The 25,198-nt window shown below is 36.0% G+C and overlaps 2 protein-coding genes across 2 annotated transcripts; one reads left to right on the top strand and one right to left on the bottom strand.

Annotated features, from left to right (window-relative positions):
- Nucleotides 1-16,763: 16,763 nt before the first annotated feature.
- On the top strand, nucleotides 16,764-18,720 carry LOC113345920 (transcription factor MYBS3-like). Its single transcript, XM_026589564.1, has 4 exons — nucleotides 16,764-17,035; nucleotides 17,617-17,864; nucleotides 18,007-18,195; nucleotides 18,302-18,720. The coding sequence occupies exons 1-4, from the start codon at nucleotides 16,777-16,779 to the stop codon at nucleotides 18,632-18,634; spliced, it is 1,029 nt and encodes a 342-aa protein (XP_026445349.1). The 5' UTR covers nucleotides 16,764-16,776; the 3' UTR covers nucleotides 18,635-18,720.
- Nucleotides 18,721-19,144: 424 nt separating this feature from the next.
- On the bottom strand, nucleotides 19,145-22,111 carry LOC113345918 (RGG repeats nuclear RNA binding protein A-like). The gene is made up of 7 exons (XM_026589563.1): nucleotides 21,742-22,111; nucleotides 20,677-20,989; nucleotides 20,507-20,572; nucleotides 20,115-20,241; nucleotides 19,792-19,950; nucleotides 19,637-19,693; nucleotides 19,145-19,523 (listed from the first exon to the last, which is right to left on the bottom strand). The coding sequence occupies exons 1-7, from the start codon at nucleotides 21,923-21,925 to the stop codon at nucleotides 19,338-19,340; spliced, it is 1,092 nt and encodes a 363-aa protein (XP_026445348.1). The 5' UTR covers nucleotides 21,926-22,111; the 3' UTR covers nucleotides 19,145-19,337.
- Between the last annotated feature and the right edge of the window lie 3,087 nt (nucleotides 22,112-25,198).

The raw sequence follows: 25,198 nt of genomic DNA, 5'->3' as shown, positions 1-25,198 counted from the left end.
GATGAACATTTTTAATGTCAGTAAGCAACCTCATGATCTAGATGACACATGTGTTGAAGAGGTGAACATGATAGAAGCCTTAGTTCAAGAGTCATTACCAAACATTTTGTCTGAAGACCCATTAGAAAGTTGTCTATCCCATTTTGGTTTAGATTTTGACGACGACAGCACTATTTAACAGGTGAATGCTCTATTAGATTCTACCCCTGTGTTAGACACTGATAGATGTAAAGCTATGTTCGAACCGTTACCAGTTTCTGAAACTACCCTAATTCCTTCTTTAAAAGAGCCCCCAAAGTTGGACCTTAAACCACTACCCGATACTCTAAAGTATGTGTTTTTAGGCCCATCTGAGACTTTACCTGTGATTGTAGCTTCTGATTTGGATAGTGATCAGGAAAGTAGGCTAGTAAATGTACTTCAAGACAATAAGGAAGCTTTAGGGTGGACTATAGTAGCAGACATTAAGGTATAAGTCCTACTGTGTGTATGCATCAGATTCATTTAGAGGAAGACTCCAAACCTCTAGGGAGATGCAACGTCGACTGAACCCTAACAAAGAACAGTGTAGTCGTTCAAATTGTCGAAAGAGGGTGCTTAAGTTGTTAGATGCGGGTATTATTTACCCAATTTCAGACAGTAAGTGGGTCAGCCCTGTTCAGGTTGTCCCCAAGAAATCAGGTATCACTGTAGTCCAGAATGATAATAATGAATTAATCCCAACCCGAGTGACCACGGGATGGCGTGTGTGTATTGACTATAGGAAATTGAACAAGGTCACAAGGAAGGATCACTTTCCCCTTCCTTTTATCGACCAAATGCTAGAGCGATTAGCTGGACATAGTCACTATTGCTTCTTAGATGGCTACTCCGGTTATAATCAGATCGTTATTGCCCCAGAAGACCAAGAGAAAACCACTTTTACCTGTCCCTTTGGTACCTTTGCGTATAGACGCATGCCTTTCGGGCTATGTAATGCCCCTGCAACTTTTCAGCGTTGTATGATGAGCATATTTTCTGATATGGTAGAACGGTTCTTAGAGGTCTTTATGGATGATTTTTCAGTGTTTGGTTCATCTTTCGATGAGTGCTTGCATCATTTGACATTAGTGTTGACTAGGTGTAAGGAAAAAAATTTAGTGCTTAATTGGGAAAAATGCCATTTCATGGTTAAATCAGGAATTGTGTTAGGGCACATCGTCTCTTCAAAGGGTATAGAGGTAGACAAAGCCAAAGTTGACCTTATTAAGACTTTACAGGTCCCAAAAACCGTAAAAGATATTAGGTCATTCCTAGGATGCAGGTTTTTACCGTCGATTCATTAAGGATTTTAGCTTGATTTCTAGACCTCTTTGCAATTTGCTTGCAAAAGATGTTAAGTTTGTCTTTGATGATGCTTGTTTAGAGGCTTTTGAGAAGCTTAAAACTTTACTCACTACTGCCCCGATAGTCCAGGCACCTAACTGGAACCTACCCTTTGAGATTATGTGTGATTCTTCAGATTATGCTATAGGCGTCGTTTTAGGACAACGAGAAAACAAATTACTTCATGTGATTTATTATGCTAGCAAAACTCTGAATGATGCCCAAATGAACTACACAACTACCGAGAAGGAACTTTTAGCCATCGTGTTTGCCTTGGATAAGTTTAGGTCCTACCTATTAGGTTCTAAGATCATAATCTATACAGATCATGCTGCTTTGAAATACCTTTTATCTAAGAAGGATACCAAACCTAGATTGATTAGATGGATCCTATTGTTACAGGAATTTTCCCCAGACATTAGAGACAAAAAGGGTGCAGAAAATGTAGTAGCAGACCACTTGTCTAGGCTAGTTGTTAGTTCCCCTAGTGATTCCCTTCCTATAAGGGATAGCTTTCCTGATGAACAATTGTTCTCTGTTTCCCAATCACCTTGGTATGCAAATATAGTGAATTATCTTGTTACTGGTCGAACCCCTCAACATTGGGGTAAGCAAGATCGTTCTAGGTTTTTAGCCGAGGTTAAGCATTTCTTTTGGGACGATCCTTATCTGTTTAAGTATTGTCCGGACCAGATTATTAGGAGATGTGTATCTGAGAGTGACCAGTCTAGTATTATCTCCTTTTGTCATGAACATGCATGTGGGGGTCATTTTAGTGCTAAGAAGACTGCTGCTAAGATTTTGCAGTGTGGATTTTACTGGCCTTCGTTGTTTAAAGATTCCCATAGTCATTGTGTTTCTTGTGAGCGTTGCCAGAAGTTAGGAACCATTTCCCGTAGAAATATGATGCCTTTGAACCCTATTTTAGTGATTGAGGTCTTTGATGTGTGGGGCATTGATTTTATGGGTCCATTTCCTATTTCGTTTGGTTATCTTTACATACTTGTCGTGTAGACTATGTGTCTAAGTGGGTTGAGGCGGTTCCGTGTAAAACGAATGACCACAGGGTCGTAGTCCAGTTTTTGAAAGAGAATATACTTACACGTTTTGGTACGCCGCGAGCTATAATTAGTGATGGAGGTTCACACTTTTGTAATAGACCGTTTGCTCTTTTAATGAAACAATACGGTATTACCCATAAAGTAGCAACCCCATATCACCCTCAGACTAGTGGTCAGGTAGAGGTTTCCAATAGGGAAATTAAACGTATTCTAGAGAAAACAGTTAATCCAAATAGGAAAGACTGGTCGTCGAGGCTTACTGATGCCTTATGGGCTTACCGTACTGCGTTTAAGACACCCATTGGAATGTCACCTTATCGTTTAGTGTTTGGAAGGCATGTCACCTGCCTGTTGAGTTAGAGCATCGAGCCTATTGGGCTATTAAGAACTTAAACTTTTCACTTGACAAGGCAGGAGCTCAAAGAAAGCTCCAGCTCAATGAGTTGGACGAGATTCGTAGAGATGCATACGATAGTGCTAAGGAGTATAAGAAAAAATGAAACTTGTGCATGATAGGAATATTTTACGAAAGTCATTTTCTCCAGGTCAAAAAGTTCTTCTGTATGACACTCGTTTGCATCTATTCCCGGGAAGTTGCGCTCTCGGTGGACCGGTCCTTTTGTGGTCCGTACTGTTTTTTCATGGCGCTGTTGAGATTGAGACACCAGATGGTAGTAGTTCTTCGAAGGTTAACGGTCAGCGATTGAAGCCCTTTTTAGAGCCTTTTCCTACAGGTGATGTTGAGGAGGTCCCTCTGGAGGACCCTGTTTACCTTGATTGACCATCGAGGCGATTTTGTATGTTGTATAATATTTTTGTAGGTTTTTGGTTACACTTCACCCAGGTACTATCTTTCCGACTTCTCTCTTTACTATTTCCTCATGTTACTTATATTTTTGGTATTGTTCTTTGATTAGAAACATTGAGGACAATGTTAGATTTAAGTTTTGGGGTGGGGTAGAACTTTTTGTTACCTTTTCATTGCAATAAATAAACTTCAGATCCTAGAAATTTATCCCTATTAAGGATGGCACTAACCAATCTAAGTGGATGGAAGCATTTTGGTTGTAGGAGTTGAGGAACCAATCTGACTAGATGGCAACATTTAAAGAGTCTATTTATAAAAGCACAGATCTCAGGTGTTAGAAATAACATGATAGTTTCACCATATCTCGTTGAGTCCTTTTCACTTCTATTTTTATTTTGTTTTGTTTTTAAACTATGTTTCTCTAAGTGATTAGGTGGGGCTCACGATTCAAGTTGTTACCAATGCTAGGGTGAATTAGAGTGATTGAGATACAAAAAAAAAAAAAAAAAAAAAAGAGAAAAGAAAAGAGACCAGACCATCAGACCAACTGGAATAAATTCAATAAAGTCGACCACTGGAACCCTTGTATATGCCAGTTGTGTTGACCTAGAGTTAGGATTATCGACCACTGGTACCCTTGTATATACCAGTGTGTTGATATTAGTCAGACCGGTATCTCAATCCATTAGGATAGGTTCATTTTGGAGGAGGCCTTCAGACATATATGAGAAACACCGTTCACCTAGTAAACATCAAAACCATCTATGTTTTTCTCTATACCCATCTTGTTGATCTATCCATGTGATTAGTTTCGACCCCGGATATTGATGTCCATAGTGCAACTATCTGAGTAGAGCTCTGTCACTTATATATGAATTTTAGTATGCTTGAGTGCAAACTCGTGTACAACAATTGGAATTTCGCATCAGGGTACTTCCTCCTGTAGTCAATAAGTATGCCACCAAGGAGATTCTTTAGTTCCTTCCAAGGTTCTGTGTAGATAGCTAGGGTGTGGAGTATAAAGGTTTTGTGGGTATACCTCTGGTAAGCCCTCCGTAGACAACACTCCGCCACTAGGGACACCTAGGGGTTTAAAGGCTTATTGCATACGCTAAATGCAATCGACGATGCCTGCGACAGTGAGTTAGGATTTTATTTCTATTTTATTTTTGCTCGAGGACTAGCAAATAATAGGTTTGGAGGTATTTGATAGATACATTTTTGTGTATGATACAATCTCAATTGTATATATTGTTAGTGCTCGATTTTGTATTTATTTTGGCTTTTTATGTCTTTGTAGGTGTTTTTGGAAAAATAAACATTTTTGGAAAAAATTGGCTCGAAAAGTTGTCGAAAAGCACCCGGAGGACATTTGTTATTCGGACTCTCACTTTGGATAAGGGGTAACCTAATTACTAAGGGGTATCCTATTTACAGGAAGCTGCTAATTACACCCCTACCCTGGATAAGGGGCAACCATCTTCAACATTTCAAAAACCAGAAAATTGGCGGGAAAGTAGATACAGTTCTGACAGATTTAGGGTTCCTGATTTGGACGAGTTTGAGGTCGATTAAACCTCTGATTTTCATAGGATAGACTCCTTGTGGGTCTAGGAATCTGATATGGGTGTTGAAATCGATTAGACTGGGCTCAATCCACGTATTTTTATCACAACAGAAAATATGGAAAGTCACGTGTGCGACCTGTTTTAGGGAATTTTAGAGAGATTAAAGTGTTGTAAACCTTCCCAAAGATTTGTATCTATCTAAGGAAGAGTTTAGAATAAAAAGGAAATCTCAGAAACGCGTAGAAATTCTAAAACAAAAAATTGCCGCAACTTGGCCGTGAAGAGAAGGAAAGAGATTTTGGAAGATTTCGGAGAGATTTAATCGGTATTTTTAGATATAAATAGATTGTTTGGGTCATATAGAAGGAGTGTCGAGAGTTTGGGGACCTAAGGAGAGCCAGAGAAGAAAAAATCAGAGCTTTACCAAAGTCTGTTTCTACTGCTGCTGCTGAAGAGGAAGAACGCGAAGAACATTGACGCATGGGAAACAGTCGCAGAATAGTGTCGTTGTTTAACAGCTGAAGAACATTAATCTATGCAGGACAGTCGTATTCTAGGGTCTTAAATTTATGATCCTGTAACAGTTGATTAGTAACGTATATCTTCATATTGCAACACCAACTGTAAAGGTGATTCTGTAACATCTATACACCGTTGCAGATCTGCTGTTTTATATATTCTCTTCAATAAAACCACCTTTTGAGCCATGATTTATTATTTTGAATATGTTTTTGATATGAGGAGCTAAACCCCATTGTTGAGGCGATAGAGGAAGCTATTTTTCCAACAAAAAGCGGTACAATCTATTTAATTTAATTTACTGCAATTATTATTATGATTATTTTCCTTGGACTATTATTGAATATGATTTTTATTTGAGTGCTGTGATATATTTTGATGGAGTATGCTTAGTTTATAGACTCTTAATGCTTCATGCTTGGTATTTACAATTATTGCTTTTGAAAATCTACTTGTTGCAATAGTGATGTAGTTTTTTAAGTGGTAAATAAAGTTCGTTCAACTCGGACTTGTGTAGACTCAATTTGAGACTTAATAATAGAAAACAATAAAAATAATGAAAATATATACACAAGGTTTGTCACAATGTCGAGAGATTACTGAGACTCAGGATTCCACCAAACCTCATACCATGTGGTTCAAAAATCAATTCTTAGACAATTATAGCTCTTGTTTATTGACTCTAATTCTTTGCCAGGGTAGATTTTAAAAAGATTAATTACAAATCACTAGCATGATGCATCAAAAACACTTAGACCAAGCATACATCATCATACGACTTCACAACTAATTAAAAAAAAATCATAAAACGATTAAATTAATGCAAAAAATCATAAAAAGAATTAAATATAATTACCACACATGTGAAATATGGCTTCCTCCGTCATCCCAGGGTTGGGGTTTAGCTCCTCATATTAATCATGATCTCAAAATATGTGTTTGTTGCTCAGAAGATGATTAAAAGAGTGAAAAGTAATAACACAGACTGTTTGCAACGGTGTATTGGTGTTGCAAAACAGCTGTTAAAATGGAACTGTTACAGAAAAATTGTTGCTTTGTCGCTGATTTTAAAACCCTCGAATAAGACTGCCCTGAACAGCTTAATGCTCTTCAGCTGTTAAACATCGACACTTTTCTGTGACTGTCTGCTGAGGGTCAATGTTCTTCAGCTGTTCTTTTTCTTCAACAGCAGCAGCAGCAGAAACAGAGTTTAGTAAAGCTCTGATTTCTTCTTCTCTGGCTCTCCTTAGGTTCCCAAACTCTCGACACCTCTTCTATATGACCGAAGACATCTATTTATATCAAAAATACCAATTAAATCTCTCCCAAATCTTCCAAAGTCTCTTTCCTTCTCTTCACGGCCAAGTTGCGACAATTTCTTGTTTTCGGATTTCTACGCGTTTCTGAGCTTTCCTTTTTATTCTAAACTCTTCCTTAGATAGATACAAATCTTTGGGAAGGTTTACAGTGTTTTAATCACTCTAAAATTCCTTAAAACAGGTCACACATGTGACTTCCATATTTTCTTGTTGTGAGAAAAATCCGTCGTTTGAGCCCAATCTAATCGATATAAACACCCATATCAGATTCCTAGACCCATAAATAGTCTATCCTATGAAAATCAGAGGTTTAATCGACCTCAAACTCCTCCAAATCACGATCACCAAAACTGTTCTTTAACTGCACTATTTTCCCGCCAATTTTCTGGTTTTTGAATGTTGAACATGGTTGCCCCTTATCCAGAGTAGGGGTGCGATTAACAGATGCCTGGAAATGGGATGCCCCTTAGTAATTAGGTTACCCCTTATCCAAAGTGAGGGTCCGAATAGCAAATGTCCTTCCATGAAAGCAAAAAAACACTTTTCGAGCCAATTTCGCCGAAAATTTTTATTTTTCCAAAAATACCTACAAAGACATAAAAAGCCAAAATAAATACAAAATCGAACACTAACAATATATACAATTGAGATTATATCAGACACAAAAATGTGTCTATCAAATAGTAAGAATCAAATTGAACAAGAAAATTGCATGAATATAAATATTGAATTAAATCACTTTGAATTTGGAAAATAGTGGAATCTTAGCCTTAGTGTTCTTTTAATATTGATATCAACTTTGATTGAGTTTGCTATAATTTTTAGTGAGTTTTCTATTTTAATATTAGAATTTAAGTCTAATTAATATCCTTCACAAGTCTGAGAATCGAACCACTTTTACCACTATCTACAAATCACATCAGTTCACGCGCATTCATCATCAAGTTCACAACAGAACCCAAACTTTTTTCCATGAAATATGATTTATACACATTTGTGCATCCATCTCACTGCAGAACATCATGTACACATATTTAAGAGAATGAAATATAGGCAAAAAATCCGAAAACTCAACACAAGCAGTACTTAAAACATCAATACTTACTTTCCCAAAACCTTTGATAGTATTTGAGCATAGTAATCCACCATTTGTGCTTTTGTAACAACTTCAACAGTAGGTTTTTCCATTCTAACTAACCAATACTTATGATTCCCCTACGAAAACAACCGAGATGTTCCAGCACTTAAATTCGACACACCACCCAATTGAATATTGTCTAAACTGTAATCCTTCTCTGCAGATTCAAAATCCCGGTCAGGCCTAACGGATAACACTTCCAGCAAGCCTAAAATCACAAGTCAAATGACAACTAGCTAAACTCTCTCACTATAATCTCTTAAGTGTGATAATTGATAATTCAGAACACCACTTTCACAGTAATTGAACTTACTAGAGAGCTCATGAGAAGCCGCTTCATCAATATCGCAAAGAAACCCAAAATGAGTTTCCTATGAAGCATTGTAAATGCACATTTGAGCTTCTTTTTCACTGCAAAATCAAAAATACCAAAAACCCAATTAGCAGACTAAGTAATTCAGTTACACCACAACACATGGCATTGTAAACATAACTCCAGCTGCACCTAGCCATTTCTCACACAGACTCATCATTATTTCAGTCCATTGCAGGTTAAAGACTGAGCTCATGACCTCAACCCCTGCATTTATGTTCATACATCCATACCCATTCATTCTCACATTCCTGCAATTATGACATACAACCTATTCCATCTGCAACTTTAATTCTAGCTTCAAATACTACTCAACAGCACTATCTTCTACAGTAGCATCAGCCAATAATCACAACAACCATTCAACACAAAAAACCCAAAAAATCCTACTATGTGTCCATGGATAGAGCAGCGTCCAAGAGAAGGGACGCGGCTGACTGCTACAAGACCTGGCCTGTGGTTCAGGTTTTTTGTCAAATGGTTGTTGTGTACACTCAGATGGTGTTTTTCTCCGCTAAGGAAATACCTTCTGTAGACCTCCAATTCCCTGCAAATTCAAATCACATATATACCCACCATTTCTAATTCATTCAAAATCTGCATCATCATCAATCTTCACTACGTAGAACTCGAAAACATCCATTGTCAATCTTCATCGTTTACTGCCATTACCAACACCAACAACGGACTTTCTTTCACTGAATTCCTTGCTGAAATCCTCACTAAATCTTCTCATAACTTTATTTACAATTGAGTCCAGCAAGAACCAACTCATAATTCATCACAGAATCTTCAAAAAAACTCTTTCATTACCACCATTCAACAATAAATTCAACGGAAGCTATGCTTGTTTCTTACATGTTTTTCTTTCGAAGATAACTCTGTTCAGACTCACGCAAAAATCTTACCCAAACCAGTGAATAACTCGGAGCCGAACTCCATACCTTCGATTTAGAATAACCAGAGAGGAGAAGAGAAGAAGAAAAAAACAATCGGATCGTGAAGTTTTGTTGAGAAGAAGTAGAGGGCATTTTCGTAATGTCCGCACCTACACGAGATCTCGCTATATGGGATTTTGGTGAGATATTGACTGAGATAATGGATTTGGATGGAATCTGTTCAACTGGCTTAGATTTGTAAGAAATAGAAAAGGGGGCTTAGATTTGAAAACGACCTAACAAAACAGACCTATTTCTGTATATATTCCAAAGTAGAAGAAAACGGCTCATTTTAGTCGAATTTTTCGTATACTAAAACCCTTACCAAAAATTTTAAAAGGCTATTTTTGTCAAACAGTCAAAATTTACATCTTACTAACTACTCATCAGGGAAATTCTATAAATGAGCATTTTGGTCATATCAACTTCAATTGAAATTAGAATAGGAAAGATGATAGCTCTTTGGATATCATTAGAAATATACAAGGTCAAAGAAAAACCTAGAACCAACTGACTCATTTTAGTCGAAATCCATAAAATCGTCAAAAAGACTATTTTGGTCATTATAGCTAAAATTTTCAATAAACTAAGCATTTAGGAAATCTACTTCAATTCAAATCAGAACGGGATAAATGATGTTTCCTTGAGATGCTTAGAATATACAGCTCAGTTGAATTTTCAGTATACTATCTCTTGGGGAAATTGTCGAAAATGCTATTTTGGTCATATCTATTTCAGTTTGAAACTGAAATTCCAAATCATGACTCCCTGAATAGCTTTTGATCCATCAAAACATATTATTTGGAAAATCCATGAAATAATCAGGCTCATCTTCTCACTTATTTTTATATACTAATTGTAACGAAAGTTTTTACTAGTTTTTTCTAGTTTTTCTTTTTTTCTATTAGCAAAATAAATAAATAATAATAACTTCCTTGGATGTTTATGGTCTATTGAAACACATCATATTAATAAAAATAAAAGGCTATTTTTGTCAAATCCATTTTAATTCAAGTTAAATCCAGACAAAGGATGGTTCTTTGGAATGCTTGTAATCTATAAAAACATATATTTTTCAAGAAAAATAAAAAATGTATTCAATTAATCAAAATTTTCAATGTACTAATTATTATTCATTGGAGAAATTCTTATATCAACTGCAATTCAAATAAGAAGTGGAAAAATGAACAAAAAATAGCATACACACACAAAAAAATAACCATCGAGCTCTTTTTAGTTGAATTCTAGAAAAATTGTTGAAAATGGTACTTTGGTCATATCTAATTAAGACAGATAACAACTAGACAAATAATGCCTCGCTGAGATGCTTACAACCTCAAAAAAGAAAAAATAAGAAAAGTTTCGGTTCATTAGCTAAAATTATCAACATACATTCAACGAAATTATTAACAAAGCTATTTTGGTCGTATAACCTTCAATTCAAATCAGAAGAATACAAGTGACGCCTTCTTGAGATGCTTACAATCTATATAAATACGTTATGTTCGAGATATTTTCGAAAAATTGGCTCATCTTAGTCGAATTTCAATATGCTAGCCTCTCGGGGAAGTTGTCGAAAATGTTATTTGGTCATGTCTACTTCAATTGAAATCGGAAATAGGAAATGAAAACTCCTTGGATAGCTTCCAATCAGTAAAAAAATAAAGATTATTTGGAAAAATCCGTAAAATGATCAGGCTCATCTTTTCACTTATTTTTATAGACGAGTCGCTACAAAAATTGTTAAAATTTCATGTTTACCAAATTCAATGCCTTTAAGAAGTCGACAAGAAAGATTGATGTATGGTTGTATTGCTTGTACATCCTAAGATATACGCTATCGGCTTCACTTGTTTATATATATACCATCCCTTTATGTCAGTGGTTGTTCATTTTCTGAAGCATCAATTACTGGGTCTTATCTTGTGCCTGGATGCATAATATACTTATATAAATGTGTATATATATATATATATTCAATATGGAGAAACGGTTTCCATTTATGTAATTAATATCATAGAAATAAATGAAGACCGGATTAAATTTTAACGGCGATTATTCAGATGCTTAATCGTAAAAATTCCTTGCTAAACTAGAAAACATAAAAGATTATATGAGTCAAGAATCTTCTTAAAGATATTCGTTGTATGGTATGGATCACATCGATGTAAAAACTAAAAAACGTCTAATCTTAATTGAAATTGGTCAAAAATAGAAGGGATTAATATTACACTATTTATGTCTTATAAGTTAGTTGACTATGTGTCACTGACAGTCTGATGATGAAATAGCCATTAGAATATCTCCACGTTATCGGTTGATATTAATTAGGAAATAAATCTGAACTCATAAAGAGATTTCAAAGAAAATCTCTACGGTCTAGTTCAAGTTTGTTATGAAGAGTAGCAACTCTGCTGCCCATACTCTTGCTAATTTTTCATAGCTAAACCATAGTGTTCTAGCCAGTGATTATTCACCCCTCCTTCTTATGTTGCTTCTCTCTTATCTGAGATAAATTTTCTAGTTTTTCTTTTCTTCTCTTAGCAAAAATAAATAAATAATACTAATAACTTCTCCGGTTAAAATGGTCTATACAAACATATCAAATTAATAAGAAGAAAACAAAAAATTGGCTCATTTGAATCGAAAATTTTTGTATACTAAAAAACTTACCGAATATATCAAAAGGTTATTTTGTCATTTCCACTACAATTCAAGTTAGATCTTGACAAATTATGGTACTGTCGAATGCTTATAATCAATAAAAAATAGAATATGTCAAAAGCAAAGAAAACACTCACATAGTCGAAAATTTCAGTGCACTAACTACTCATTAGGAAAATTCTGTAAATAGGTATTTTGATTATATCAACTTCTATGTCAGAGAAAAACCTATAACCAATGGACTCATTTTAGTCAAAATCTAAAAAATTGTCAAAAAGGTTATTTTGGTAATTTTAGCTGGAATTTTCAATAAACTAAGCATTTGGGAAATCTACTTCAACTCTAATCAGAATGGGACAAATGATGTTTCCTTAAGAAGCTTATAATCTACAGAAACACCATCTTAAAAGTCCCCAAAAAAAATTCGCTCATCTTAGTTGAATTTTCAATATACTACCTCTTGGAGAAATTGCCGAAAAGGCTGTTTTGGTTATATTTATTTCAGTTTGAGTCGGAAATAGCAAATCACGACTCCTTGGATAGCTTCTGATCCATAGAAACATATTATTTGGTAAAACCCATAAAGTGATCAGGTTCAACTTCTCGCTAATTTTTATAGACTAATCGTAATGAACCCTGAACCATATAATATTTACCAAATTCAACGCCTTAACGAAGTCGACAAACAAGATTGATATATTGTTATCTTGCAGGTACATCCTGAGATACATGTTAGTAGCATGGAATACAATATCGAATCCACTTATATAAACAATCTTTCATAGTGTTAGAGCAGTTCCTATGGACTCAAAAAATTTCAAGTTTGTTGATTTTTCTCCCATTTTGGACTCTACAAATTTGTTAGTTTGTTGAGCGAGATGGAACACGTAGTGCGCGCGTGATGTTAGACCGAGAGAGCTTGGCACCAACGCTGGCGCTTGTCTTTCTAATGCGCGTTGTTATTTCACACGCCAGCGCCTTTCCTAAAAGAGTCGCGTTTGACACAAAGGCGCCAACGGCTCCTTCCATCCTACGGTTGTTGCTCTTTTTTGTTCCCCTATAAATTTAGATCATCTTCAGACTTAAAATTCACACCTTCTTGATCATTACCTCAAAATTACACAATATCATACCATCTCTAATATATTTTTGCAAACAAAACTATTCATATCAACTCAATCTTCCATAAAAAATTTCATTTCTAAACAATATGGCATCCTCCCAACAACGATCACAACAACGATCACACCAACAAACACCACAACAAACAGCACAACAAACACAACAACAATCACAACAAGAAACAACACAATCACAACCAAGAAACACAAGAATTCGTGGTGTCAAGTATACGATGGATGAAGACGAGTCACTTTGCAGAAATTATATATTACATGCATTAGATGAAATCAACGGTATTTATCAAGAAAAAAAACTTTTTATGATATGAATTTACAAAAAAATCATGAAGAACCAGGTAACCCCAATAGACGTGATGTCGATGGGTTTTCTCATCCTTTTCACACAATTTCAGCAGCCGTTAGTGAATTTTTAGCTTTGATCACTCAAATGTGGCACAACAGAAGAAGTGGTGAAGGCGAACCGGATGTGGAACGAAGATGTCGGGAAGAGTGGCAAATATCCCACAAACAGGGCTTCCGACATGAAACTTGTTTCACCATTTTGAGGGTGCTTAAGAATTTTAATCCATACTTGCTGGAAGGTAATCAAGTGCCTGCAAGATCACCACATGGTCCAATCTCGCAGGATTTTCAGAATGGAGGGTTTGCTTCCTCACCTGATAGAACTCCAAGTAGTCATGAACAACACAACACTAACCTAGACGTTAACACCAACTCAAGAAGAAGAGGATGGGGCTAGAAAGATGCAGAAGCAGTGAGAGACGCAGCGAGTTCAACTATGCTGATCACAAGGAATTCAAGATGTAGATAGATCCAGGGACCGTGTCATTGGTATAAATAATCAACAACAAAATTCATTTTTCGCGAGAACAATACTACATGGATCGTAATCTAAACAAGTTACTCTCCTTGAACACTTCAACAATGAATGAACAACAAATTGCTGCATGGACTAAGGGAATGGATGCGACGGAACAACAACAAGCCACAGCCGAACAACAACAAGTCGCGGCCGAACAACAAAAAGTCCCCCTCAACAAACTGGCAAGTATGTGAATGTGGAAGAAGACGAAGATGATGCCTCGGAATAAAACGAAGATGAATACAGTCTTGATAACTGATTTTAATTTTTGTTTAATTTAATTGTACTCGCTTATTTAAAATTAATTTTAATGTAATTGCTTCAATTTTAATTTTAAAGTGTAGTCGTTTAAACAAACAACTTTAAATTAAAAAATATATTAATTAAAATAAACAACGCCAAATTGAAAATAACATCTATCTGCCTCTCCCTCTTCCTCGCCCCCGCGCATCCTCTCTTGCTCCGATTAAAGCCCAAATGTGCTTAGTTAGGTCTTTCCCGGCTTTGGAGTCTGTCAGTGGAAAGTGTATATTATCTTGCCGGACGCCCATGCTCCACCAAAAGATTCGGTGCCAAATCTTCATCTGGAAACTAGTTCAGGTTGGGTCACGCCTGGTTTCTTCAATGACCATGTTATGCAGAATGATACAAGTCAGCATAATTTTGTTCATTTCTTGAAGATCAAAAAAGCGTGCCGGCCCAGCTATCATGGAAAACTTCATTTTCAGTATGCCAAAAGCGCGTCCAACATCCTTTCTGCATTTCATTTTTTCGGTGTTAAAGTACTTCGTATCCTTCGAAATCGTCGGTCCAAAACCTATTTTTTTATAAGCTTTAACCATAGTTGACTATTCTGGATAGATTCCGTCTGCTAGATAATGAACCTGAGTGTAGTGATGGCTGTTGATGGTGAAATTACAGTGCGGCGCGATCCCATTCTTAAGATCTTCAAACAATAGTGACTTATACAAAAAAAATGTTGAGATCGTTATTTGAACCCCGGAGTCCAAAAAAGCATGCCAAAACCAACAATCATAGCTAGCTGAAGCTTCCAAAATTACAGTTGGTTTTGGATAATGACCCTCATATTGACCTACCCATTCAACCGGACACGCATGCCACGTCCAGTGCATGCATTCAAGACTACCTAGCATTCCTGGAAATCCCTTCACGCTGTTTTCTTCAGTTATTTTTGAACATCTTCCTGAGTAGGCTTTCTTAAAAAAGTTGGACCAAAATGCTCGATAATTATTTCGCAGAACAATTTGAGATACCTAAAGGCGGTTGTTTTCCCAATACGGATGTAATCATCCGTGGAATCCGCTGGTACCCCGTAACATAGTACATGGAGGGTCGCAGTGACCTTTTATTCGGGACTAAAGCCTCGTACATGTCGTGCAGTAAATAAAGATTGTACTTGGAAAAGCTCGGCAATAATCCTTTGCGTCAAGTTACGGCCCATGCAGAATCGTCGCTGAAAATCCTCATCGGAATAGACACAATCATGATTAAAATAATCATGCATCATCTTGTCGTGGTAAAAATGTCGATATCGCCACGTCCATCTTCTAGTCGCAACTTCATACGGATTTAAAGGCTTTGGAATGATCCCGGATTGTAATTGCAACATAAAAATTTTCCTTCTTCTATCTTGATTTGTAGCTTCCTCCATTTTGACGCAAAAACTCCATACACATTTCTTCCTCTTCTTCATACAACATTTCATCCATCTCCGTATCTTCCTCGGAAGAATCAAAATCAGAATTCATGGTTGAAAATTGAAAGAAATTGAAATTAAGAAAAGATTGATCGGATGAAAGATTGTTGTGAACTTGTGAGATTAAACTTGAGTCGTATTTATGGAGGTAGAACCTACACGTTCCGGTGACCGTTTAAAAGTAGTCGTTGGCGGTCTTAATCGAAACGCCAGCGGATCTTCTGCGATAACTCGCATTGCTAACTGGACCGCCAGCGCTGGAGCTACGAGCGCCAGAGTTTGAACGATGCGCGCCAGCACTGTAACTTCGTCCGGCCGTTTAACTATCAACCACCCACTTCTTTTCCATAGTGAAGAAACATGTTTGGCCATCCACCTGGCTCTAACAAAAAATTTCACAGTACCATAGGAATTTCCCTAGTGGTTGTTCTCTTTCTATGCCTCGGTTTGAAAAGACGGTGCAAGTCTATAATTAACATAGGGAAGCGGTTTCAATCTATGTGATTAAGATCATAGAAGTAAATGAAGACCAGATTAAAATTTTAATACAGATGATTAACCGTAAAAATTCCTTGCTAAATTAGAATCTGAAAAGATTTTACGTGTCAAGAATCTTTTTAAAATGTTCTCAGCATATAGATCACATCGATGTAATAACTAAAAAACGTCTAATCTTAATTGAAATTGGTTAAAAATCACAAACATTAATTTTTCAGTATTTATGGTAATAAATCGGTAGATTACGTGTCACTGACAGTCTGTTGCTGAATTAGCCTTTAGAATATCTCCACATTATCCTTGACGATATCAAGAAATAAATCTCAACCTAAAAAATAAGAAAAGGAAACTAATAATGTTTGTCAAAAGAAATCCAATGAAAAAAACTTGGTGAGAAAGATTAGGATAGTTCTAGAGATATTTTTCCCAAATCTATTGCCAACTATTAACACACAAAAATAAAAAAAAAACAATTTCCAAAAATCAAGAAAAGAACTAAACAAACGTAATCTAAAATAGTAAATTGAAAATTCACAAGAAGTAACCGACTAACCTTATTTATTTTTAGATACAACTAATAATAAAAATAAAGAGCTCAAAAATAAATTAGTGTAATTCCCTTGATCAAACAAAACAGGACTTAATCACCTTACAATGCTCACCTGACAACTATAATAAATTCACCTATTTTAAGGGATTAAACAGGCTATTTTCGTCACACAAAATCCCATATTTTTCACCTATATAAGCTCATCTAATTAACTTTGATTAGACACAAATACAGAGTGTAAATATATCATTATAATGACAAAAGATTCAGGAAGAAAGTGTTCCAGTTGTGGAAACAATGGACATAATTCAAGAACATGTAAATGTAATAGCGAAAAACAACAAATGGGTGTGAAATTATTTGGTGTTACAATTATGAAAAAAGAGGACGAATCGATGAAGAAAAGTTTGAGTATGGGAAATTTGTTACATGCACATAATCATCTTGATGATGATCGAGGTTATCTTTCTGATGGTGGCCCTAAGAGAAGAGATTCACATGAAAGAAAAAGAGGTATAATTTCACTAGTTTTGAAGAAGAAAAAAATAATAATAATCTAATGATAGTTTTATTGAATTTCCATTTATTTATTATAATTAGTTTTATTAGAATCGTTTAAGGGTTCTTTGCTGTGAAAGATTTGTTTAAATATGGGTATTAAAGGATTTGTATTTGAGTTCTTTGTTGTGAATGATTTGTTTTAAAGACGGGGAATTAAGGATTTTGTTATTGATAAATTTTGATGCCGATGAATTTTAAACTCAGATATTATCGCCTTGTCAATTTATTACTTTAGTTTTTCTAATTTGAGGCTTCTTCCTTACGAATGATTTGTTTCAGAGATGCGAATTAAAAAAGTTATATTTGGTTTTATTACGAGAAGAATTTTTTACTCTTTTCATCAATAAAGATTTTGGTACCGATGAATTTCGAATTCCGATTATGGATATCATCCGTTGTAAATTTATTGTTGTTCCTTTTTTAGCATTCTGATATTATATGGATTTTCATTTTCTTTAATGGTTTTAGGCTAATCAACATTAAAAATATGCCTCAATGGTTTGTAAACTAAATTGTGCATCTTTGTCAACCAGGTGTACCATGGACAGAGGAAGAACATGAAACATTTCTGAAAGGATTGAAAAAACTAGGGAAAGGTGATTGGAGAGGGATCTCAAGGAGATTTGTTACTACAAAAACTCCAACTCAAGTAGCTAGTCATGCTCAGAAGTATTTCCTTAGGCAAAAAGCTGCTAGTTCTTCCTCTTCTATCAAGAAGAAACGAAGAACAAGTCTCTTTGATCTTCATCGCAAATCCAACAACCACCATTCTCCTCTCTCTGTAAGCATTCATCTCTTTATCCATATCTTCGTTTTACGAATCCGAGGATGTTTGTTTATTGCTGATCCGCGTTCGGAAGCTGGATTGGGTCAGAGTCAGATGTCGGTGCGTTTGTTTACGACTTGTATTGTGTATTTTGAAGAACCTAAACCCTACAAAGCAGTTGACAGAACAAATGGCTGCCTTGGCAACAACAGCTACACCTAGGCCATCAATGGAGAATTCAATTTGGCCAAAGCCTGCTGCGAGTAGGGCGTCAGTAGAAGCTTCATTGTGGCCAAAGCCTGCTCCAACTTGTGCAATCACTCCCCATGCTAATATTCCTCACATGGTAAATAACACTAGCCATTTCGACAAAAGAAATTTCCAGGCTTTAGGTGTTTTTCTTCTTTTAATCTGGATCTAATCTTCATTTTCTTCTCGTTTGGTGATTGTAGGCAGGAGGTTCTACCGGGAGATCGAACCATGCAGGACTGTCTATGGTTTCGACTATGGATTATGCAAACAGTGGGTACTTCTATGCATCACAAAGTATTGGCAAACTTGCTATTGGACCTCCTCATGCAGCAGCAGCAGCAGCAGCAGCAGCATCTGCATCATTCTCATTGGCATCGCCACAGCCAAAGTTCAAAGCTCAGAGTGAAGAGCTTGGAAATTCTAGCTCCCCTGTGAATACTGATTTGAAACTCAGCATTGGAGGTCATTCTCCTATGCCAAAAGATAGAAACAAGTTCTCATCCGAGACTTCAAACTTGATCAGTGTTGTATGATCATGATTTTTGCAGTTTGAGCAGTTGTCAGGACTCAGGATTTAAGATAATAAAACATTGTTTCAATTTCAGAATTTTTTTGTTCATTTTGACACCATAAAAGTTTGTGTTTTAAAGAATGTTCATGCCATGTAAATTTTTAAACAAAGCACAACAAAGAAACAACATGGACGAAGATGACGACGGCTTGTCAAGGTTGAATAGGCTCAAAAGACTGAACTGCCAGTCAAAGAGATCTACTCTTGTACAAACTACACTTACAGGCATAAAGAGTGCTACAGACACCGTGACAATTGCACAAAGAGAAGCAACACCTGCCAAAGAGTTTTTTAAGGCAATCGAATCCAACATGATGATTCTATGCTACAGGCACATACAAAGCTTCGCAATGTGTTTATGTAGAAAGATGGACATGGCATATCTTCCAGATGGAATGCACATGTAAGGCATCCTACATATGCAACAGGGTTTCACAACATGCAATCAAGTGATTTCAGGAATAATGCTAAATTATGAAAATCATAGGAAATAAGCGAGGCTACTAAGAACACCTAAGATGTATAATAAGCCAAAATATTTAAAACAGTTTAATTTGATAAATCTTCTTACACAGGAGAACGCCATTGTTTCCTGTGGATATCCTACCACTCAAACCAAAAAAACAAGGGAAGACAGATGTGAGAAAAAGATAGAGAAGTTAATCTCACTTGCCACCCAAGGTTGGGAACTCCCCTTGATCTTCAATAGATGGAGCCGCAGCACTACTTTTATTCACCTGATTGCCACCAGCATAATTTCCACCACGACCACGTCCTCTTCCACCACGACCACGTCCTCCCTGGTTTCTTTCCTCCTCAGTAGGCTTTAGGAACTCATTAATGCTAAGGGACTGAAACCACCAGACAAATAGAGTATGTTAACACAGAGACATGTTTCATTTACTGTATCTTGTACTTGGGTAGAAAGGCTCTATTTTAGATTATCGAATCTATATAGACCCACCTTTTTGGCTCTCTCTTCTTTTTCAGAAACTTCTTTTCGCTTATCCTTATCAGAGCCCTGAGAGTGAAAAATAACATGATATAAGCACTACAAGCTTAATAATCTGAGACTAAAATGTAAAAAGCCAAACAGCTGTCAGGGATTTTAGGTCCTACCAGTTTGACGAAAATTTCATCGTTTTGCTTTTTGTTGGAAATCAGCTTCATGGATTTTAACTCTTTGTCCATCTCAACCTTCCTTTCCTCCGTCTTCAGTGCTTCCAGAGCCTTTCTCTTCTCTTCACAAATCTTCTCATATTCCTCGAGAGTCATCTCCTGTTAATAACAATACATAAGGATATAAATAACTACAACTAAGTGATTTGGTAAAAGTGTAAACGTATGTTTTGGAATTTCGAACGGAACCAAATTCTGGGAAAACAAACACAAACTAAGCAGTAAAACCAACATATTATCCACTATGCTACACAATAAAACACCTTATCCTCAGGTTCCTTCTCTGCCTCAGTTGCAGGAGTCTCGCTGTTGACTTTTGTACTATCCTCCTCCCCTGCGAACTTCTCTGCACCTAAGTTCTTCTCATTTTCATTGGGTTGCTCAGTATCCCTGTATTAGATGGAGTGGAAATTAGGTACATGTCCACTAGTCAACAACAAAACAATATATTTGAACAATAATACTGGAAATGAACCAAATAATTTCTTTGCAGATATTTGACATGCCGTTCCCAGTAGTAGTTTGCTACCACAGAACAAAAACAGATACTTCGCGGAGTTAACAATAAAACTGCTCTTGGTAGCTGGGCTATATCAGCACAGCACGACGAATGAAGATTCTCAATGAAGAATCATAAATACGAAAAGTTACCCACCGAGCAATTTCATCACCAGCAGTTCCCCAATTGCCACGACCAGATCCTTCACGTTTGAAGTCATTTCTACACATAAAACATAGAAAAGCTATTAGTAAATTTCAAATAGAACGCAAGAGAATAATGACTAGCAGCACAAAGATAAGTAACTAAATAACCATAATAGTTACCCGTGTCCAGTTCCACTGTGTCGTTCGAATACCCTTCTAGGGCGTTCCTCATCTCCGCCATCTCCGTTAGATCGGCGGCCACCATAACCCCCACGCCTTTCAAATGAACCACGTGACCCTCCGTAACCCTCACGCCTTTCGAATGGCTTCTTCTCTCCCTCTTCAGTATTGCCATATCCACCAGAAGCATTATTGTTATATGAATTTCCTCCATATCCAGAATCTTGTCCAAATCCGCGTCCACCGCCACGTCCACCGCGACCACCTCGTCCACCACGCGACCCTCCGCGTCCTTCATTTTTGGCATCCCTCACTACCAAAAAAAAAAAAATCAAACCCAAAATAAGTAGACAAATAAATACAACAAAACAACTAATATTGCATGAAAGACGACAACACCTAGAATGTCACAAATTACACACAACAAAAATGCCCGTAACGGTAACAACTGACAAAAAGAGAATATATGGATTTAACACCAAAAAACACAGATATCATACCATAAAACAATTTGATTTTCGTCGAACAAAAACCACAAATCAGAGATAACAACTGAAAATGCAAATAATTACAAAACACAAACAATGAATAAAATCTAATCAACAGAAACCCATCAATTGCTGTTGTGGTAATACTACAAACATGATACCTACAGCCATCCAGGAACACAATAACATATAAAGATTAATGCATTAAAACCCATTTCCATAAACCCTAATAACAACAAATTGGAGATATCTGCAAACACTTTCCTCATCAAACCCATTTGCATAAACCCTAATAACAGCAAATTGGAGATATCTGTAAACACTTTCCTCATCAAAAATCCAAAATAAAAAAGAAAGGGGCTACCTTTTCCACAAATTTCATATCAACAATCCAAAAACCCATAAAAAGAGACACCAATTTCATTTTAATCACACATCAAAACAAAAAAAATACTTTTTTCACAGAATACAAATTAAAACATCAATAAAATCAATCAAATGAGTTCCCTTTGTAACCCCCCAGTACTAATTTGCAATCAAATCAAAATCAATCGAATAAAATCAAAAGAAATCTCACCAGCCTGAGTAGGAGGCACAGGCTTTGTAGGCAATTTAGCCTGTTTGGTAGGAGCAGCAGCATTTGTTACAGGAGCAGCTTTCTTTGGTGCAGCAGCAGCAGAAGCAACAGCTTTCTGGATCAACAGTGATGGATCATCATTATCATCATCACCCAAAAGATCAAAAGGGTTTGTTGATGCCATTTCTTATCTCCTCTTTCTTTGTATACAAAAACTAAGAACAAAAACCCTAATATTGTTAAAACCCTAATTACTAATCTCCATGATTAGAGATTGAGATAGATCTGTAATGAGATTGAAAGAAGAAGAAGATGAGAAAGTGAAAACCCTAGCCGCAACAGGATGTTAAAAATGTGTTTTCTTTTCTTTGGGTTGTTGAAACCCTATTTATGTGTATTTTTAGTAAGTGAGTGTGGATGAAGCTAATCTTCTCAGGAGTCAAGAGTCCATGGGGGTCTCTTTTTCGTTGCACGTGTGCTAAGTGCCTAAGTTTATTGGGCCTTGTAAGTTGGATGCCATTTTGGGCTGATGGACATAGTGTACCTATGTGGGTTGCGTCTTGGCATAGCCATGCTTTTATGAAATAAAGTCTCAAGCCCTACCCTCACTTGCTGGGACAAAAAAACTTTCGGTTTTCGAATCGGACAAATGCACCTATGTGGATTTCGTTGGGGCTTTGGCAAGCTGCCGTAAAACTCTGTTATAGTTTTTATGAGATAAAATCTTTAGTCTACCTCAACTTGCTCAAAAAAAAAAAGAAGGCTTTCTTTTTGTACATATTGTAGTGTATTTCGAATCTCGATTTGTCTCGTCTCAATGGTATTTTGGTAATCTTCGCGAGACACCTAGGTACCTTGGTAGCTTTATCTCACTAAAATTTTTGGTAGAATTATGGGATGTTTGTTTCCAAATTTTATACCACTTAATCACGATATTTTAGAGTGAGTTATACTTGTGCGTCATAATATGATTCACAATGTCACATATAACATGTAGCAGGAAATACCAATAGGTCCTACAAATAATATATTAGAGAGAGTTTGGTCTAGTTGACCTAGTTAACTGTCTGTTTGGTCCTATTTTGAAATATAAATTGGTCCTACGGTGATGTTATGGATGATGTAATTGTCATTGTTTGGTGGCAAAAATACCCTTTGGGAGCCACATATATACAAAAAAAACGATAGAAAATATCTCATTCTCAGATATAATTTCTCTCTCCTCTCTATGTTTAGATCTAGTTTTTCCCCTCTCCATTTTCTTTCTTTCTTTCTTGTTTGCAGACGATGAACATGATGATAAGTGGTGAAGATTTGTGCGTTTTTGTTCTTTTTGTTGCTGCTGGTGCTGTTGAATATGGTGGAGACGATTAAGATGGAGAACATGATGATGAACGATGAAGATTTGTGTGTTTTTTTTTTGCTGCCAGTGTTGTTGAAGATGGTGGAGACGATGAAAATGATGAAGACGACGAAGATTTGTGATGAAGATCAACTCGAGTTTTTGCTGCTGATGAAGATGAAGATGTTGTTGAAGATGAAGATGAACAAAAATTAGGGTTTCTCTGATGAAGATTTGTGCGTTTGTTCTTTTTGTTGTTGTTGTTGTTGTTAGTGTTGTTGAAGATGATGATGCTGCTAATGAAGACAATGATGTTTTGTTGCTGCTGCTGTTGGAGAAAACGAAAATGATGAAGATGATGATGCTGCAGTTCATACCAGAAATGAAATCTGTTTTTTTAGGTTTTTATATGGAGTTCATTTCTGGAATGAACTCTGTTTTTTTAGGTTTTTATATGGAATTCATTTCGGGAATGAACTCTGATTTTTTTAGGTTTTTATATGGAGTTCATTTCCGAAATGAACTCTGTTTTTTTTTAGGTTTTTATATGGAGTTCATTTCTGGAACAAACTCTAGTTTATGTAGGTGATTTCTGAAAAAATAAGTAGAAATTAACAGGAGTTTATTTTGACGAATGAACTGCTACAAAAAAATAAGTAGAAATTAACACGGAATGGTATTTTTGTCCATTTAATATTTTTAAATAATTATGGACCAAACAGTAAAAACGTTTTTCCAAAGGACCAAACTGACTTGGGACCACCAAAAAAAGGACCAGATATTTTTCCCTAACATGGAAGGAGTTGAGTTTTATATGGATAATTTTGGTTTTTGTTATTTTTTATATTGCCCCTTAACTTTCTAATTCGTCTCAGTGAGTCGAGATACCATTCGTCTCGCCCGAGATTAACTAAATTGGGGACGCTGCAAATTTTTAGGGTCATTATAACAAAAATTACGGGGAAGTTACATATTTTGAGTCACATGAAAGTTCTTTAAATTGTAAGGAAAGACCGAGGTCAGATAACAAATTTGTATATATTTGGGTTATTGATAAAGGGATCTTGTTTTTAAGCTTTAACCATAAGTGATAGCAACCTCCATAGCTGGTGTGGAGAGGTAATTAAATATGATATAGGTCCTGCATGTGCTAGTTATAACAATAACTGCACCTTTTCCTAGAATAATATGAGAGAGATCCTTCTTTCCATTGTATTATGTCCTTCCTTTTATAGGTTATTCTCAAAATCCATTCTTCTCATGACATCATGTCACATGTCATTAAAACCCGTTTATTTACTACTATTGTCATCCTCTCTAATATAACCTCTAGTTTCTCATTAGTCCCCCGCTTATTCTTGCTATTCCAAATGCAAATTTTATTGGACTTGGACTTTAGTCCAGAAGTACCCATTTTCTTAATGGGCTTGCCCTCTCTTTTTAGGACTCCCTGGCCTTACCAGAGGGTAACTATTTCTATTTATCAACAACTGGCAATCCCTTTGGCAATCCTACTTGAGTACTGATACTTGATGTGGGAAAAAAACATAGACTAAGTAACCATAGAATGAATATCCTCGCAATTTATGTATCTCGGGGTTGTATGTATTCGAGTCAGGGTCATTATTGTGTGATTTGTTATATACAACTGACTTCAAACTAGAATTAAGAATTCCACCATCTCTCAAGTTTGTATGCTTCATCTCTCTTGTTGCGTCTAGGTACAACAAAAGTTCATCTTTATATATTTCTTTTTCCAACCAACCTTCTTGGTTAAATGAAACATAATCTCATCAATTTCAAGGTATCCTGAGTATGAAGAAAAAATCTAATGGTTTTGTTCCTTCAAAAACATGAACATTGTTAATTTCATTTACATCTTCATATTTATTGCATATGAACTATAAATTAAAATATTTGATTCTGATATTTATTGCATATTTATTCTCTATTTCAAAGTCTTCAACATAAAACGTGTGTGTAGTATACTATTGATGTTCCACTAATAAAAAAAAAATTCTGATATTTATTCCTATTAATATGGTAAAAGTAAATCAAGGAAATTTATTAACAATAATTTTAGCACCATGTGGCAGCTTTTCATAAAGTTTTCTT

Source organism: Papaver somniferum, unplaced genomic scaffold (assembly GCF_003573695.1).
Source record: "Papaver somniferum cultivar HN1 unplaced genomic scaffold, ASM357369v1 unplaced-scaffold_84, whole genome shotgun sequence".
NCBI lineage: Eukaryota > Viridiplantae > Streptophyta > Magnoliopsida > Ranunculales > Papaveraceae > Papaver > Papaver somniferum.
The sequence above is the reverse complement of the archived record's forward strand: the minus strand, read 5'-3'. Positions and strand labels throughout refer to the sequence as shown.